Genomic DNA, 19,056 nt, shown 5'->3' with positions numbered 1-19,056 from the left:
TACATCAGATTCCAAAAGAAATTTGAAATAACACAGATTGAGGCTCCAATAAAGGTGACTAATACGAGATTACTTGTCTTTTATAAGGTGATGAAATTCAAATTGATATTATACCTGTGCGAGTTTCAAAGAAGGATCTGCCGCAAGCCTTTTCACGGATTCTACAAAAAAGGACAACAGTTAATGATCGAGAAAGATAAAATTACGCTGAAATTTAAGATGGGTTAAAATTTTCGCGAAAACAGTAAGTTGAGTGTACCTAAAAAAAGACACGGCATTAAGTGAGGAACTAGCAAATTTAAATAACAATTACCACTCAAAGTTTTGGTCAGCAGCAAATTGGTCGACTTTCGAAGCGAACTGTCTGTTTCTGTCCGGCTAAAAATAATAAGATTTATTTCCTCTTATTGTCTTCATTAGATCAGCTGACCCACCTATCAGAAAGAAACCTCGAGAAAAAGATCACGTGATATAAAAAACCTTCTAGCTAGAGATTTTGCAGGCCAATTTCATATCAGGCCAGAAACCTGGCAATGAAAACCAGTTTGCTGAATCTGATCTTTTTTATTTGTATGACGGCGATTTGTTTAGAAATCTCGAAAAAAGAAATTATTTCAAGAGTAAATCACGTTGGGGAATTCTCTATTTCATGGCGAAAGATAAAGGAAACAAAAAAAACAACACTTTTTCCAATAAAATATTATATAGTTGTCACTTCATAGCATTATGAGAAGGGGTGTGGAGGTTTTATATGGCTCAGATTCTTTGGCTAATTTCATATGAGTCCTCTCAAAAGATTGGCTGTTCATAACTTTAAGTTGTGAGTCGCGCACGACAAATATTTTTGAATACAATTATTGAATATTGTCGGGAAAGATACCGAATAAACAATGATTAATTATGTGACCCAATGTGTGAAACCGACTGTAATACTTACCTGTCAAGAGCCTGAAGAATTGCGTTAACACCTACCTGATATTTAAATTTTGGTTGAACTTCATGGATGCTTCAATGAATTTCTTAACCTAAAAACGAAGGTGTGAATGTTATCCCTTATGTCATTCTTTGCTAATCTTAACCACGCTTAAGGTGTAAGGTTTTAAGAGACATTTTTATAAAAGAATTCAAAACTTTCCTCGTGTACTGCTGACAGATAATGAATAATAAAAATAATTAAAACAAGCTAGATGCTGAATGGACCTACCTGATGATGAAAGTTAGATAGCAATGTGAGGAGAAAAAAATCAGTCAGAAAATATAGCGTTTAGCGAAAATGCATAACGCAATAAATTCATCACTGATTGTTGATAAGGGGAGAGGGAAGGGTTATAGGGAAAAAAATAAATAGAAAGTTCTGTTCGCAAAAATCAGTTTTATTGACAATTGAATCATGCTTGATGGTGAGCATTGTTATCAATAATGTTTTTGTGTCAAAAACATAGAAATACAAGGAAAAAAATCTAATGAAAATCTGCAAAAACGGCGATTTCCGGCATATTTCCGAAAAAAAAATTTCTCAAAAATCGAACTCAGCCATGTTTTGAGCATTGCAAATACGCATCTTTCTGCAAAAAAATCAGAAAAAACAAAAGATGAAAATTCGAAAAAATGTAAAAAAACCGGTTTTTCCGGCATATTTCCGGCATTTTCGGCCGGAAAAAATGTTTTTTGAAAATCGGGCTCCGTCACATTTTAGGTAATTGTCATATTGCATCAGTGTGCAAAATTTCATAAAAAAATATAAAGTACAGCTCGAGAAATTCAAGGAATACCGTTTTTCCGGCGAAAATCGGCTGTTCCGGCGATCTTTAGAAAGTTCCGGCTTCAAAAATCAGTTTTATCGACAATTGAACCATGGTTGATCGTGGACATTGCTATTAATAATGTTTTTGTGTGAAAAAACAACGAAATATAAGGAAAAAGTCCGATGAAAATCTGCAAAAACGGCGATTTCCGGCATATTTCCAGCATTTTCAGCCGGAAAAGAAACCGGTTTTTCCGGCATATTTCCGGCATTTTCAGCCGGGAATGACTTTTTTTCGAAAATCGGGCTCCGTCACATTTTGGGCATTACCATTTTCCATCATTGTGCCAACAATCAGAAAAAACTAATGAGCCAATCTCGAGAAAAGCTGGTAACAGACGGACGGACGGACGAACGAACGGACGGACGGACGGACAAAGGTTAATTTATAGGACCTCCAGGTAGGTCCAAAAATAAACTCAAAAATCATTTCAGTGAGTGTTGTGTTTAGTCTAAAGACTCGTTCGAAAAAAAGAAGATTTGCAAATTCAATTACCTCCGCATAGATCTTGGGTACAAACGAAGAAAAGGGATAACATTTTGGAAATTCGTCCTAAGAAAAAAAAAAAAAGAAATTATTGCAATACTTGATCAAACAAAATATATCGTCGAGTTTCCCAATTCAATTTAAAACCCTATCCATATCGAGTCAATAGGTAGAAAAATAATAATGAATATACCTTTTTGACCGTAGTCAGGCGCGTGCCACTTTATTATTTAATTTACCACCCTAAACTCGATCCAATCATTTTTTTACACTTTTCTATTGCCTGTAGGTGCGAAAAAAAGAATGGGACGGTTTTAGGGTGGTAAAACGGACAAAAAATTGTGGCAATTTAAATAATTAGCTTGCAAAAGTACGTACAACAGGGATAGGTTTTTCTCCATCATAAGGAAAATCTTGAACTTCTGTTGTGAATTGGTCCAATGTCGTGATGTATAAAGGTGTGTAATCGTCGAACTTCCCCAAGTTACTGAAAAAGGTACAAGTATTTTTAAGATTAACTTGCAAGATTGATAAACCTAACAGGGTCATAAGTTTGCAAGAAAATCAAAGTAGCTTAACAAAAACGCAAGTATGCTTACTGCGTTAAATATAAAACATACAAGATTCAATAGTGAAAGCTTACCAAAATACTGAACTCTGAATTTCATTCTGAATTCACATAATAGTACTTTTCACTTTTGGTCTTTTCAATTTTCTGATTTATTTGAGAATTACATAGTTATAATTATAAAAACTTACTCGAAAGTTGGTCTCCATTTTTTTGCCAACATTTCATTGTACTGATCTCTATGGAAAATACACAAATACGTAAGAAGAAGAAAGTCAGTAATATCCCAGCCGCTTTGTTTTTGAGCTTGTAGGTGTAGTTGAGCCATTATATAAATACTCTCTACTGATAAAACACAAATTGAGATTTTTTCCATCTCATCTGGGCTGGGCATGACTGGTAATGAACGATAATTCGTCACCATCTTACCTCATCTGGAGAAGAACATCGTATAATGCGTTCACGCTGAATCCATAACTCTGAAAAAAATGATCATTCCTCAGAGAGTATTCAAGATTGAATCTGATAGTGTCATCAACGAATTTACGTTGGGTTAAAGATATAATTTTTTACGATATAGAAAGGAAGCGTGCCTCTATACTGACAAAGTAGAATAAATTATGATTTCAAATTTGAATACAACGTTCCTATTGTGGATAGCACGAAAAGTGCTTAAGGGAAAAACTTCAAACCTGCTTGAAAATAAAGTCAGTTTTGAGCATCCAGATTATTGAGGATTTCGAAATTTTAGACTATTTTGAGATTTTTTTCATTACTTCCAAAAGACATCCATTTAAAGATGAGATACCAGGAGGAAAGTTTTTCTTGAAGCTTGATGTTTTCTTACAGAAAGCGTGTGACTGAACCAAACGATCAATTCTTTGACTGCCAACATCATTGAAACATCCTCCAAATTTGACTGAAATTTTCAAACAGAAAAGAGTACGGAAATGTAAAAATCAATTTCTTATGGTAGTGAATCATTTGAATAAATAAAAACACTGGTTGTTTTCTTGTTATTGTAAATTTCCCATTTTGGTAATATGTTTGTTACTAAAGCTAACGGTATGCGCGAAGAAAGCAATGGAAATAAACTTTAGAAACTATAAAAACTTAAGCTTTGTAAAACAGACTCTGAGATTGTTGAACACAAAAGAAAACAGCTTGATCTTACGCATTGAGTGTGAAGAACTTGTCCAATCTTTGTGATGGCCATCTCCCATAGTTCATCTACATTTCCCCTATTATTGTAATGGTCTAGCTTATAAATACCCATAATTCTGTAAATTCGTTGAAACTTCTCTGTAGTCTCTGTAGTTTATTTGGCTCTAGTTCACTCAAAATCACCGAGCACTCTAATTTTAATAAATTCTTTCACACTTCACACAAATCTGAGTATCAAGTAAACTATCGAATAGGCCAAAAACTAAACACGTTTAGCACTTTCAATGAATTTTCTCAAGATATAACAATTTTGTAAAAAAGGAAAGATTAACTTAAATTTTGATTGACGTATCATACAGCATATACTTCAATGGTTGTCAAAGTGATAAGAGAAAAACTGTTTATGCCTTTTCAAAAATTATCCAAAACATCACCGCTTTTGATTGAAATCCATTTTTAAAATGGAGGGGCAACACTTGAAGAGTGAATCCTACCTCGTTACGACTCCCTCTGTTGTATTCATTACATTGTCTTCCACAACGAAAAATCTGAAAGAGAAAATAAACGCAGAATAAAAATCAAATATGACTTGCTTTTCCTCTTACCTCCTGGGTGAAATGTATGAATCCAGATAGAAATTATTATTGGAACTTTACAAACGGGAAGAACTGCTAAACTTATTTTATCTAATTTCTACATAATTGAAAATAAATTAATGCTTACCCAACTATTTGATTGAAGTATGCTTGGAAAATATGTAATGACTCGTGCTAAAAGAGAAAAACAAAATTTTACAAATTTGAAAAACATCATTACTATAAATTTCTCTTTTTTAGACTAATAAACCAGCTGCGCTGGAAGGTCAGCCTAAATTGCTTAATATGATTAGAAAGATATGTTGTTAAAAATTGATATGATTTACTAAAACGAGAGTGAAAAAATCATCAAATTTACGTTTGTATACAATATGGATTATCGAAAATATGCCATGTTACAATCAACAATCTTTTTTGTTTTTCAATTATTCATCTCTTAATTAGGATAGATATTTAGATAATAAAAATTAGATATACAGATGAACAGCAACAAAAGGCTACATCAACAACAGATTCATGAAAATAAAAATCCTTGCAAGGAAGTTAAAAGCAAGGCATACTGTACTTATCAAAAATCACAAAATTTTATACACTTTTCATTTTTTACTAAGCTTAGACGGGGCTTAGACTTATAATTATATTCAAGCTCAAGCTGGACAAAAAATCAAAAAAAAGTTTCAAAAACAAAGATGCTATAAATCAGTAAAAGTTAAAATGGTGTCATTCTTATTCATCTTAACTGCAGAGAAATAGTTTAGCTTAAAACTACATGTTTTTCATAATAAGCAATGAAAAATTCAAAATAAAGTTTACACCGATCTAAAATTTATTCAAATTTAAAGTTTTATGTTTAGCATACCCGGTGTCGTCCCAGAAAGACTGTAATTATTGTACAGTATTTTCCCTAATCTGAGCCTAAATATGCTTAAAAGTGCAATATTTATCTATTAAAAATATTTAATCCATTTATATACATTTATTATTTATCATTATTAGTCCAAAATGTATAAGTGTCCGCCATCAAATCGCAGTGAAAACTTAAGTCTAGAAAAAAATCATTTTACGTCAATAATTTGATCAAGAACTTCAGTCTTTCTCAAATTCACATAGGAGCGGTACTTTAATATACTTGATCAATTTCCATTTACACTTTATCATAATTATCTCCAAGTCGGTCCAAAAAAACAAACGTAACTGCCAGTGAAAAACGCAAGTCTAGAAAAAAATCATTTTTGCATCAATAATTTGATGAAGAACTTCGTTCTTTCTCAAATTTACATAGGAGCTGTACTTTAATATACTTGATCAATTTCCATTTACGCTTTATCATAATTATCTCCAAGTCGGTCCAAAAAAAAACAAACGTAACTGCCAGTGAAAAACGCAAGTCTAGAAAAAAATCATTTTTGCATCAATAATTTGATGAAGAACTTCGTTCTTTCTCAAATTTACATAGGAGCTGTACTTTAATATACTTGATCAATTTCCATTTACGCTTTATCATAATTATCTCCAAGTCGGTCCAAAAAAACAAACGTAACTGCCAGTGAAAAACGCAAGTCTAGAAAAAAATCATTTTTGCATCAATAATTGATGAAGAACTTCGTTCTTTCAAATTTCAATACATAGGAGTTTCTTTCTGTACTAGGAAGGTACTTTAATATACTTGATCAATTTCCATTTACGCTTTATCATAATTATCTCCAAGTCGGTCCAAAAAAACAAACGTAACTGCCAGTGAAAACAATAAAGTCTAGAAAAAAATCATTTTTGCATCAATAATTTGATGAAGAACTTCGTTCTTTCTCAAATTTACATAGGAGCTGTAGTGTACTTTAATATACTTGATCAATTTCCATTTACGCTTTATCATAATTATCTCCAAGTCGGTCCAAAAAAACAAACGTAACTGCCAGTGAAAAACGCAAGTCTAGAAAAAAATCATTTTTGCATCAATAATTTGATGAAGAACTTCAGTCTTTCTCAAATTCACATAGGAGCGGTACTTTAATATACTTGATCAATTTCCATTTACGCTTTATCATAATTATCTCCAAGTCCAGAAGAACGTAGAAGAACAAGCATATAAAATGCCTATCAAAAGGACCCTGCCGACGCACCGGACTTAACGAACACCGGACATGCGAAAGTCCGGTGTAAAATGAGAATTATTTTAACCACCGGACAATTTCTACACCGGACTTAAGGAAGTCAGATGTCCGGTGGCGGAGAAGGATATTTTTCCCACCGGACAATCAAAACACTGGACATGACCAGTCCGGTGGTTTCTTAATTGGCCCAGCGCTAAGCGAGTGGGCCTTTCATTTGCAACGTTCTGTTCGTGTGTACGTGTGTCTGTCCGTCCGTTTTGGTAGAAACGGCGCTTAAAACCAGTACCACACTTTTTGCCGTCTGGATAGGGAAAAGCTTGCTAAAGTCGGATACTGGCTGTAAAATATATATTTTCTGATTCCGCGCTCCTTCAAAACAATTTTCAAATCAAAACAAGATGGCGGTCGAAGCGAGGACTCCAAGCGAGGAGTATGATTCATACTTTCTTGAACATTTTCTTTGCTTTAGTGGTCAAGAGATTTTCAAACCAAAGAAATTTTGTAAAGATTTTTCTTTATAAACCTTTTTTAACATTCTGCCTTATCTTATAGTCTTTGCTCAAGTTTTCATAAAGTTTTATGAGTGAAATTCTACCTTAAATCACTTTCATTTTTAGTTTCTTGTTTTCAAAAAGACTTTATTTTTAGGAAATAATGGCTTCTGATATAGAAATAAATAAACTGAAATGCAGCTCATGTGTAAATTTGAATAAAATTGGAACTTTTTTCTTGATGCTACAGAAGAAATTAGTCACTTCTGGATCTGTCGCTGTTAACAACGGTCATCAGTACAACAGTGGTGGGACGTGGTATGATTTTCAAACCCAACACATAATTATTTCAAGAAAACTAATTCTGGAATTCGGTAATGGACACTAAAATGGAGCTCATGTGTAAATTGGAACAAGATTGGAACTTTTTCCATGATACCGTGGTGAGATTGGGTAACTTGCATCAGTGGAGGCTAACATGCATAGCCCTCAAATAAATGACCTGACTGGTCATTAAAATACAACTACGCAGCTCCGCTCGCAGCTCTACTCTACCATTTTTGTTTTGATTCAACTTTGTATTTTAGTGACCAGCCAAGTCTTTCATTTGAAGGCTATGCATGTTAGCCTCCACTGATGCAAGTTACCCAATCTCACGGTACTACGCGTGCGTGAAAATGATTTTTTCTGGATCTGTCTGGTTTGGCGAAAGGTGCGGCGGTGGCTTGATTTTTCAAACTCGACACAGAATTATTTCAAATAAGCTGATTATGGAATATGTTAATAGAGACTAACAAGATTGGGAATTTTTTCATGATTCTACACATTAAATAAAATGGTCATTTCTGGATCTGTTGCATTAAAACGGTCGGCCGGTTTCAAACTCGACTCACATCAATCACATAATTAATTAAAGTATGTAAACTGATTCTGGAATCTGTTATTGGACACTTAAATGCAGCTCATGGGTAAATTTGAACTAGATTGGAACATTTTTCATGTTTACAATGCATAAACAGTGAAAATGGTCATTTCTGGATCTGTCACATTAATTGTTAACTCGAACATTAACCACATTAATTTTATTAGCCTGGATATGCAGACCGTAAACTATTTCATCGTCTAGTTTTTTTAAGATTATTTTTCTGGTTTACGGTCTGGTCCAACTAACATGCCTGCAGGGATATTTCTCCCTGCATATGTGATTGCAGGTGAGTGCACCTTATTCGTTAAAAAGCGCCCACTCACTAAGCAGAATATTTGCAGGATTTTTTTATATTTTTCCAGTTTTTCTATGGGTGCGCATAATTTATGGAAAAAGCTGACCTTGGGCTCTTCCAGAAAAAATTCGTTCATGGGGGGTGGAGGATATATTATTTTTTTCATGAATTACCCCTGGACATTTTGATTTTTAACCCCCTGAACACGGGTTATACCCCTGGACAAACATCAAATCAACCCCGTGGACACAAAAAATTACCCCTGGACATTGGATTTTACCCCCTGGACATTTCAATTTTTTGGCATTTTTTCAATACCCCTGGACAATTCATCCTCCACCCCCCATGAACGGATTTTTTCTGGAAGAGCCCCTTGTAAAAAAAGATAAACGAACGAAAATGAAAACACAGGTTCATTTCTAAACAAAATGACCGCTGGAAAGTAGCCTTTATAAAATGTGGCTGATGTTTTGATGTAGTTTAAAGTAGTTTTGAAAGTTTTTTGAAAGAGGTTTTATGGTAAGTTAATTATGTGTGTCTGCCTGGGTTTTCAAAGTTTTGATAGTCTGTCAACAAGGGTTCACTCACAGGCAGTATCAAACAAACTGTACCCGACTTTTTTAGTTACACCGAAACTTTAGAAACTTTGTATTGTTTTTTTTTCTGAAATTTTGAGTCTGGATACCCAGGCTAGAATTTTATTGGAAAGTTGAATGTAGCTGAAGACATTTTCGCGAGGGGGGTCAATTTTTCGGGAGAACAATAGACATAATCGGCCAATCAGAAGCGTTTCTACAAAAAATTGTAGAAATTTTTGTCCAAAACTACCCGTCTACCATCTAGGGGGGTCTGCTGCTAAGGCCTGGTAAAATATTTTATTGGCCAAAGACTGACGTTACAGGCAAAAATGTAAAGGCAAAAATTGGGTAAAAAAATTGACGATTTTTGAAACTCGTACTCTTGGGTACCTAATATACAAAATTTACATTAAACTTAGTCGATATTGACTTACATTAAGTTTTTATCTAAATAAAAAAATTGCTTTTTTTTTTTTTTAATAAAACTGACTTTTCCTTCTAATTTCATAATTGACTTATATTAAGTCATATCTAAATAAAATACTGTCTTTTAAATAAAATTGACTTTCTTTTCTTTGTCACCATAGACACTTAGTACATAATGACTTATATTAAGTCTTTATCTAATTAAAAAATTGACCTTTTTAATAATTCTGTTCTTTCCTAATTCGTAATAGACTTACATTAAGGTCGTGTTCAGATCTGACAGTTTAAGTTTAAGGTTTAAGTAGTACTTTGTTGATATGGGAATTCAATTATAATCACTTTTCTTTTGTCATCATCGATTGGCTATCTCGAGGAATCTCCTTTCCTAACTTGAAATCATGTCATCTTCTCTCTTGAGTTACTTTGAAACAAAAAAGATTTCAGGGAGTCCCTCTGCAAAACACTAATTCGTGTTCGTTTAAGCCATTACTGCTAGAGATGCTCCAAGCGTCTCTAAGTCATAAATTTCACGTTCTTTTTTCTTCATTCACAAAAGGAGCATGCTTTTCACTTGCGAATTCTGATTTCGTCTATTCAGAAAACTGTAACGAAATCGTAAAAACTTTTTTTTTAAACCAGAGGGTGATTCCTTTTTAAACTTTGGTTTAACTAACGAGGAGCGTGCCGTTAGATACAAAAGGAATATAAAAGAAACATGTAGACCTAATTGCTTTAAACCTTGGTCTGAACACGACCTATGTCATATATAATTAAGAAATAGCTCATAAATCATATTTTATTGACTTATATTAAGTTTGTCCTTTTTAATAAAACTGATTCTCTTTATTTTAACCTATAATTTTCTTTCTTATAATAAATAATCATCTTTTGTTTTATAACCTTTATAAATCCAGGTTAAATGACTGACACCTCTCTCTTCTACACGTTCTAGTGTTATACCTTGTTCTTCTAAATAAATAAATAAATTATGTAACCTCTTCCCATCTTTGTCTTTAAAAAGCAATCAGCTCTCTTTTCTGCTCAGTAAGCTGGATACAGAACTGGACTATACTCCAAACTTTATCTAAATCCCCAATGGGCAAAGACTCTCACAATGAGAGTAACGCCCCCCAAACAACCTCAACAACTGAACTGGGTACCTAATAGCTGTCCCCCCCCCAAATAAATTTTTCGAAAATAATTTTCTACCCAGGACATTCTTATTCCAACCCCCCCCCCCCGCTTATTGATCTTTGCGAAAATGTTTTTAATAGTTCCCTCTTTTGTCCTAATTCTGATGTATTACATGTTTTTTTATAAGCATAACGTTTATAAGCATACCAAGACCTAAATTTGTCTAAAAAATAAGCATATTACAAGCATATTACTGAGCTTGCTTTTGAGGTGTGTAAGTGGAAATTTTTTTTTCTATTGCAAAACGTAATGACAAATCTTAGTGTCATTACTTATTTCCCTATCCTCATGTATAGCAATGACAGATTTTGGAAAAATTGGAGACTCGAATTTTTCGGAAAAATAAGCATATGATAAACATACTTCAAGCCTGAGTCTAAAATATCTCTAACCTAAGCATAACTGAGCTTGTTTCCCAAAAAACATATACTTATAAAAAAAACATGTAGCCTCATTTTCAAAAGTTTTCCACCACAGACATTTTTATTCCAACCCCCCCCCCCCACTTATTAATTTTGAGATTTTTTCCAACCAACCAGCTTTTAGGTACCGAGGAGAGTATTCAACCGGATGAGCCTTATTCGCCTGTGTAGTCCCGGTTGGTAGGGGACCATTCAATACAATTTCAAGCGTATAACCAATGAGAAGTACCGCGGTTATTTTGAAAATTTTTTTCCTGTCTTCACTTTGATCCATGTCAACGGGGTCATACATTTGCTATTTTGAACGCTCGATTTCAACACGTTACTTTTCGCTGGGCCTTCACGCCCAACGGGCTTCTTGTTTTTTGTTTCATAAATGTCCGGCGTCCAAAATTCCCTGTACGCAACACCGGACTGACACCGGACTTATTGTGTCCGGTGTAGCAAAAGGATACTTTTTGCCACCGGACAAATACACCGGACAGTCCGGTGCGTCGGCAGGGTCCTCTATCAAATCAATAGACTGATAGAGAAAACACTCAAGTTCGAGAAGTTTGTGAATTATCAGATAATTAGGCTGTGAACTGTAATATATATACACTCCATCAAATTCCAGTAATTGTTGGTGGTTATTCTATATTCAAGTCCAAAATGAAAAAATATGTTTTCATGCTACAAAATAAATAAATGAGGTCTAGCATGTAAAAAAATAACTCACAATACAGGAAAAAACTTGAGCAAATAAGTTAAAATCTTCATACTTTAAAGAAAAAAACATCCTTATAATCTAACTCCAGTGTTGCATCTTCCTTAGTTATAATTTTAAAAGCCATTTCAACAAGATGTAATGATTGTATAAATAAAAGCTGGCAAGAGATAAACACCGAACGAACGAAAAAGACTTATTGCTTGAGCCGCCATCTTGAAACACCACATTATGATCTGTAAAAACAACGCACGCTAAAAGTACGCAAAAAGTTAACCCGATCGGAAGAAAGTTTAGAAATCAAAGTCAAATCGGGAAGATCGGAATTGAAGCTGATTATCCAAATCCCACCATGATGATGGCGACTCGGCTGGAAAAAAACCGTGGAACCGATTTGAAGGGTCACCGGGGCTGACCAATTAATCTCGAATGATGATAGCTTAAGTTGGTCCACTTTTTTTACTATAAGTCATATGCAAAACTGTGTACACTATGATAATGTGATATCTATCGACTTAGGAATGTGCAATGAAGTTTAAAGTTATTCCAATTTCTCTTCCTGATACCAATTTTAGTACTACTTGATTACTGTATTACTATATCCAAAGCTCGATCCAAAGAGTAAAGCTACAAAGTATAACTTTTGTTACAGCTACCAGTATTTCCAGAACCAGGCTTCAGATCGTTTTGTTCTATTTTGAGTTCCTGTCAAATTCAAGCCACACAGGAAAAACACAAGCTTGCCATCTCAAAAAGTACTACTCCAGATAGTCTAATGAATGCTGAAGTAGATAGCTAAGTCTAATTCTGAACTTGAATTATGAGAACTGTATCCATCCAAATAATATTCTAACAATAATAAACTGATAAATCACAACACAAATAAAATTCCTTACGATGGTGCTATTAGCACGTTGCCAATCAAAAGCCAGTCTTGCTTGTTGCAACCTTTCTTTTCTATACAGTTGTCCGAATACTTCTTTTTGGCTCTGTAAATAAAAGAAAAGTTCAATAGTGATTTTGATATCTTAATTAATTTCTAATCACTGATCTTAAGAAAAAGATTCAATAATGATTTGGTATGAGTTTCTACCCTCGGATTTTAGAGATAAGTCTTTGATCTTTGGGAGCCAAAAGTAAGGCGAATCTCTAGTTTCTAAGGGGTCTGTTGCACTGCTATTGATTTAAATCGTTGTTTCAGACTTAATCCTCTGTAGAGTGTTTCTTGTTATTACTTCTTTAATTTAACGAACACTGTGAAAGTACAGTGTGGTTATAAATACTCATTTCTTACCAATGCTGAATAAATATGCAGACAACGATAAACAGGTGAAAAGTCAACCAAATCAGAACAGCAAAGCTCCAATTCCTAAAAGCAAGAATAATCTTTATAAAGTTTTTGACACATGAAATAAAGGGTACTTTTTAAAAATTTGGATGACAGTTCGACAGTTCATTTGGAAGTCTCAAAAAAGTTAAGGTAAATTTGAAAGTTCTTGTTTGTGAGTATGGTGGCAATATTATCTCTAAATAAAATGCCCTTTGCGTGAGAAAAGATATGTATAAGAGTAACAGCCTTACTTCGTCTTTTTCATCGAAGCCTTCGTCTACACCATGTAACAAGCTCAAGCTGTACTGTTGATGAGCCTGAAATGATACATAAAGAAGAAACATACTGTTTAAAAAAAATCTAAGAAAAAATTTGTGCTGTAGAAAAATAAGAGCTGTCCTTCTGCCTTATAAATAACAATCAACAGTTTGACTTCCTGAGACATTGAAAAATAATTCAAAAGTATCCAATTACCTGTTTCATGGCTATTTCTCCCATCTTTTCAGACTTGGCACGAACATTTTCGAGGAAAAGCTAAGAAGAAAAATTATTGATTATCCCTTTGTCATAATGCAATACATGTTTTTTTTTATAAGCATTGCACTTATAAGCATATCTAGGCTCAGATATGGGGAAAAATTGAGCATATGGCAAGCATTACTTGAGCATACAAAAAATGTTTTTTTCCTGATTTTGGTTGGAATTTTACGGATTTTCAGTATTTCCCTAAATCTATGCTTTAGATTTAAGCATCCCCTCAAGCATTTTTCAGCCTTATTAAGCTTTCGACCCAAGCATCTCTGAGCCTGTTTTCGGATTTTTGTATGCTTATAAAAAAAAACATGTATCACATTTCAATTCATTCAATTTTAATTGATTCAATTAATAAGTATTATATTATCAAGATTTTGAAAAATTTGTCAGATTTATCCACCAGTTCTCAAAATAAGTTATTTCCTATTAGGAAATTAATTATTGATTCCATAAGTAAGGATCTAATGCCAATTTTGTTTTGATATCCGTTGTAAAGAAACAATGATTTACTAAATCTCTAAATGAAAACTTTGTAGATATTAAAATAGGTCAAAAATATATTCTCATCAAACTCGAAGATATTATCGCATGGCTTGGTAAATACATTACCATCAGATCTTCTTTAGCTGCGTCTACGATTTTATCACTAATTTTTGGAAGCTCATTGTTCATTAGTTCTGCAAACCGAAAACTGAAATAAAGCAAATAAAGTGTTTCATTCAAAATTAACTTAACTTAACAAGACAGCTGTATATATTCCTAATAAAAAACCTAAACCATGATGAATCGAGATCTTACTTTTTGATTCTTGCAAGATGTGTGTGCTCCAATTGTTCCAAAGTTTTCAATGCTGGATAATATCTAGAAATTAAAGAAAAAATGGTGACTTAGAAACAATTGATAAAAAAAACATTTTAATAGACACATCTGTTGAAGATCAATTAACTAAAAAAATCATAGTTTCTAGAGGGATTACCCCTTAGGTAAGAGGACCCCCCCCCCTTAAGTGCTAACCCCCTTAGGAAATTCATTTCAAATTTCACACCCTCCCCCCCCTTAGAAAATCAGTATAAATGAAACGATTGTACAAGAGTCATTGGAAAAGAAAAAAATTGAAATTTCACATAATTCAAGGAAGATCCCCCCTTATCTAAGAAAACCCCCCTTAGGTAAGAAGACCCCCCCCCCTTAACTGGCAACCCCCCTTAGGAAAGTCATACTTTTAACACTCCCCCCTTGCTTTTGGTTTATCAAAGCCCAAGACCCCCCCCCCTAAATGTAGGGGGGGTAGAAACTATGAAAATACATACCTTTTCGTGTTTTTCTGTTCATACAACTTTGCATACATATCTAACACTGCAAAAGATGAAAATAACAATAAAATCGCACTTTACTTACCAGTCAGTTTGTTCTTATAAATTCATATGGCGTTGAAACAGATTTGCAATAATTAAGCAGATTCATAATAGCTGCGCAGATTTGTAATACTTTTTGCACCAATTTTTAATACATGTGCCAATTTGTAATATCCTTTGCACAGTTTTGTAATTTTTGAGCTGCGCAGAAATGTAGTACTTCCCTGCGAAATTTGGCGATTTGGAATTTATTTATTTCAATTTATTTATTTAGTTATTACAAATTGGCGGAGGTATTACAAATTGGCGTAAAAATACAAATATGCGCAAGAAATAATATGGCAATGAAATACTTTTTGAACATTTAAAGATGAATTCCTGTTATGGGTTGAAAAATCTATGATCATTAAACTAAAATTATTTGACCAAGAATTTATTCTTACCAGGTATGCACATGCTCAACATTTCAATGGTAGCTGCAATATTCCTATTTCTTACACGATGTTCTGATAACTCCTGCAATTTCTCCAAGAGCTAAAAAATGAAGGATTTGAGAGCTAATACTGCTTTAAATTACTTTAGGTGTACGTAATGTATGTAGGTGTGTTACTGTAAGTAATTTAAAAATTTCTATTGATTTTTGTACTCTTTTAAAAACTTTATTATAAAGAAGGCAATTTTGTGAAGAATGTCAATAATGTTATATTTTAAGTCTATAACACCACTGTGACGTGTCTTGTTGGATTCATTGAATATTTTATTTGTAAGCCAATTTTTTTTTTAAATAAAATTTTCATATAATAGTAGGGGGAAATTTGTTCGTTTTTTTGAGGTCGCTCGACTTTTTTAGTCAAAGCACTTGTTATACATTTTTGGAAAGCTAAGGGGTAGGGGAATCAAAATAACTTGGGTGCCAATATTTTTTCGGACACTTTGGTGTGATTTTCGGACAAATACGACGGTCTCAGGCAAAAATCATAGGGTCAAAAATTAATGAAAATTTTAGCTTGAGAAAACGGAGACCTGTTGTATATTTTTGGAAAGCTCTCAAAAAATTAAGATTAGTGATATATTGCGAGTATAGGTGATTTCTTTACCTAACTCGAGATATTAATCCTTAAAAACAGTGTTTTTCAGTGTTTTTTTCAGCCAGAAACAGTTGTTTTGTCCAGTTTTTGCGCTTTCGGAAGCTCAATATCTCGAGTTAGGTACTGAAATCACCTATACTCGCAATATATCACTAATCTTAATTTGTTGAGAGCTTTCCAAAAATATACAACAGGTCTCCGTTTTCTCAAGCTAAAATTTTCATTAATTTTTCACCCTATGATTTTTGCCTGAGACCGTCGTATTTGTCCGAAAATCACACCAAAGTGTCCGAAAAAAAATTGGCACCCAAGTTATTTTGATTCCCCTACCCCTTAGCTTTCCAAAAACGTATAACAAGTGCTTTGACTAAAAAAATCGAGCGATTTTACAAATTTCCCCCTACTATAAATACGATTTTTCGACCTCATCAAAGTACACAAACAAAAGAAAAAAAAGAGAAAAAAAGAGTAGATATTTAGGCAATTACTTTTTTATTTTCTGGTTTACGGACATTATGAGGAAAAGTTTTGGACAGGAGGATGGAAAAAAAATAAAAATAAAATTGATGTTTTAAATTTTTTTTGTTTTCTTTTTCAAAATCTGAAATCGGAGGAAATAATAAAATTAAAATTTTATGAAATTTCCTAAAAAATGTACTCTTGAAGTTAAAAAAAATCCTGACTTGTTCAAAATGGGACAAAGAACAATGTATATTAGGGAAAATAAAAGAAATTTATTAAAAAACAATTCTGCTATTAAACTGTTTTTATCAACAATTTCGTAGAAAAATTGTTTCATTATTCTATTTTTTCTCTACTTTTATTTCGATGGTTTTTATTTAAATGACATCTTTTTATTTTTTATATTCCATCGGGAATTTCCCTCACATTAAGGGAAGGATCAAAGTATCTTTATATTGGCAGAATATGGCACAGCTGTCTGTTAGATCATTTAACCTCCTCTCCCTTTTTCTTCTTTTTCTTGTTTAAGTAAAGGTTTTTTTAATTATTTCTTCTTTTTTTAAGGTTGGAGGAGGAAAAGTAAATAAAAATTTTTGAAATCTCTATTTTATTTTTTTTCTATTTTGGCAAAAATAACGTCGGCGGATCCGTAAACCAATAAATAAAAAAGTGCTTGCCTAATGTCAAAATGGTTGGGAAAATGGCTCAGATTCCAAGGTGCGAAGTGTACTTTCACACCCAGTTGATTTACTCACTTTTTCCTGGGTAAAGATTGAAAGAAAAACAATATTTAAAAAATGTAGTATAAGATATCTTACAGCTTCACCAGAGTCTTTAAAGTTTGTATTTGCATCTTTCACAAGAATCTGAAAATTCAAAGAAAAATCATTACCACCTTCAGAATGTAAAGCCAATTTAAATGCCTTAAAAGATTATACAAATATTTCATGCAAATAAAATACACAGACAATATTTTAATTTTTTAAACCAACAAAAAACACAAACATTCAGTGGTGTAGAATAGCTCATGTTATTGAGAAGATTTTCTAGAGTAACCAAGTAGAAAATACAAATGGTGCTTTTTGCCTCGCTGGACCTCTGCCATGACTAAAAGTTTATTACTCATTGAAAAAGTCTTAAAAATTCTTAGTTAAACAATATTACATGGTCATGTAAAAAAGTTTCAAACCTTTAATCTGTTGGCATCAGAGCGAACTCTAATAAGCTCATTGACAGATTCAACAAATCCCTGATAGTGGAAATTACACATTCGTTCTATTTCCTTCTCATGATTAACTGAATGTTCATTTAACTTTTGAAGAAAATCAGATTCATTGCTGCTCTCATACACTGATCTAAAATGAAAATACAAGTATAATATTTACAACTGAGCTAGAATTAAAAAAACCTGAAAGCTAAAATTGTCAATACTCTGGAGACATTTATCAGTCCAAAGAGCAAAGAAACAATCTTTTTCAATAAAATTATAAATGAACATCAAAACTTATATATACCTTAACACAGGTCCAATGGGTGAATCACTTGATTCTATTTCACCAATTAATGTATCCAGTCTACTTTCTATATTGCTTGAAATAGGATCCATTGTGATTTTTTTATTATTTATTATTATTAGCTATCTAGAAATAATAAAAGAAAATTATTTGCCGCAAATTTTTACCAAATTGTACCATTTGTTGGTGTTTACTTTCATAAATAGTGAGTTATCATCATCGTCTCTAAACAGCACACTAGGCCAAATATCCATAACTTTGAAATAGAGATAAAGGACAATATTGGACAATAGTCAAATTTACCCATCACACTGGTTTCAATTTCATAGTAATAGTGAAAAACCAACCCGATGAGCAGAACCATAGTGTATCCAACCCATGAGCAAATGTTGAGCATTTCAGCCAAACACTTAAGAAAAAGCTCAAAAACGCTTATATATAGATCACATGGGTTTTAATTTTGTTCCTGAAACAATTTTGTCTACCAGGGACTATTAACAGTTCTTCTCAACATTTATCCCAATTCTTGAATAATCGAGGCAAATATTGCACTTTTTGAGTTTAACACCTTCTTTTAGGGCCTGTAGAGCCCAGCCAGATTGAGTGAAAGACTTCAAATTTTCAGCATATTAAAAGTACATAATTTAAAGAAGTAATTAACAATTTAATTACACAGACACTGCTCACATATTGACACCATTTTTGTTTTGTGTTGTTTTTCTCTAGAGACTTTTTCCAGCGTGTACGATTACTTATCGATGTACATGATTGATTGACATGTCAAAGTTACCGAGTGTCGATAGGGACCATTCAAAAAGTACGTACGCTCTGAGGGGGAGGGTACTACCAAAAGCGTACGAAAGCGTACAAGGGGGAGAGGGGTCAGGTAGAAAGTTACGTCACTTTGACATTTTTCAATACAATGAAATTTCAGTCAAAGTTTGGTTAGATCTTCTGATTATATCATCAACAAAGACAAACAGAAGTTGAACTTATTTTAATTTTT

At 33.1% G+C, this 19,056-nt stretch overlaps 2 protein-coding genes across 2 annotated transcripts in view; one reads left to right on the top strand and one right to left on the bottom strand.

Annotated features, from left to right (window-relative positions):
- Window positions 1–18,172, bottom strand: part of LOC136811471 (exocyst complex component 6B-like) — a 30,475-nt gene extending 12,303 nt beyond the window's left edge. The window contains exons 1-22 of the mRNA XM_067068086.1: window positions 18,051–18,172; window positions 17,726–17,891; window positions 17,355–17,402; window positions 15,430–15,520; window positions 14,942–14,987; window positions 14,430–14,492; window positions 14,241–14,322; window positions 13,572–13,631; window positions 13,349–13,414; window positions 13,062–13,136; window positions 12,664–12,756; window positions 4,747–4,793; window positions 4,518–4,571; window positions 4,034–4,100; window positions 3,707–3,778; window positions 3,289–3,338; window positions 3,051–3,098; window positions 2,670–2,778; window positions 2,301–2,357; window positions 973–1,025; window positions 314–378; window positions 115–161 (exon numbers count right to left, since the gene is read on the bottom strand). Coding sequence (XP_066924187.1) covers window positions 115–161; window positions 314–378; window positions 973–1,025; window positions 2,301–2,357; window positions 2,670–2,778; window positions 3,051–3,098; window positions 3,289–3,338; window positions 3,707–3,778; window positions 4,034–4,100; window positions 4,518–4,571; window positions 4,747–4,793; window positions 12,664–12,756; window positions 13,062–13,136; window positions 13,349–13,414; window positions 13,572–13,631; window positions 14,241–14,322; window positions 14,430–14,492; window positions 14,942–14,987; window positions 15,430–15,520; window positions 17,355–17,402; window positions 17,726–17,891; window positions 18,051–18,142 — 1,551 coding nt within the window. The 5' untranslated portion in view covers window positions 18,143–18,172. The remainder of the gene's footprint in view (window positions 1–114; window positions 162–313; window positions 379–972; window positions 1,026–2,300; window positions 2,358–2,669; window positions 2,779–3,050; window positions 3,099–3,288; window positions 3,339–3,706; window positions 3,779–4,033; window positions 4,101–4,517; window positions 4,572–4,746; window positions 4,794–12,663; window positions 12,757–13,061; window positions 13,137–13,348; window positions 13,415–13,571; window positions 13,632–14,240; window positions 14,323–14,429; window positions 14,493–14,941; window positions 14,988–15,429; window positions 15,521–17,354; window positions 17,403–17,725; window positions 17,892–18,050) is intronic.
- Window positions 1–19,056, top strand: part of LOC136811513 (L-seryl-tRNA(Sec) kinase-like) — a 402,790-nt gene that overhangs the window by 193,913 nt on the left and 189,821 nt on the right. The gene's annotated exons all lie outside the window — the stretch shown is intronic.

Source organism: Clytia hemisphaerica, unplaced genomic scaffold (assembly GCF_902728285.1).
Source record: "Clytia hemisphaerica strain Z4C2 unplaced genomic scaffold, Clytia hemisphaerica genome assembly, whole genome shotgun sequence".
Classification (NCBI taxonomy): domain Eukaryota; kingdom Metazoa; phylum Cnidaria; class Hydrozoa; order Leptothecata; family Clytiidae; genus Clytia; species Clytia hemisphaerica.
The sequence above is the reverse complement of the archived record's forward strand: the minus strand, read 5'-3'. Positions and strand labels throughout refer to the sequence as shown.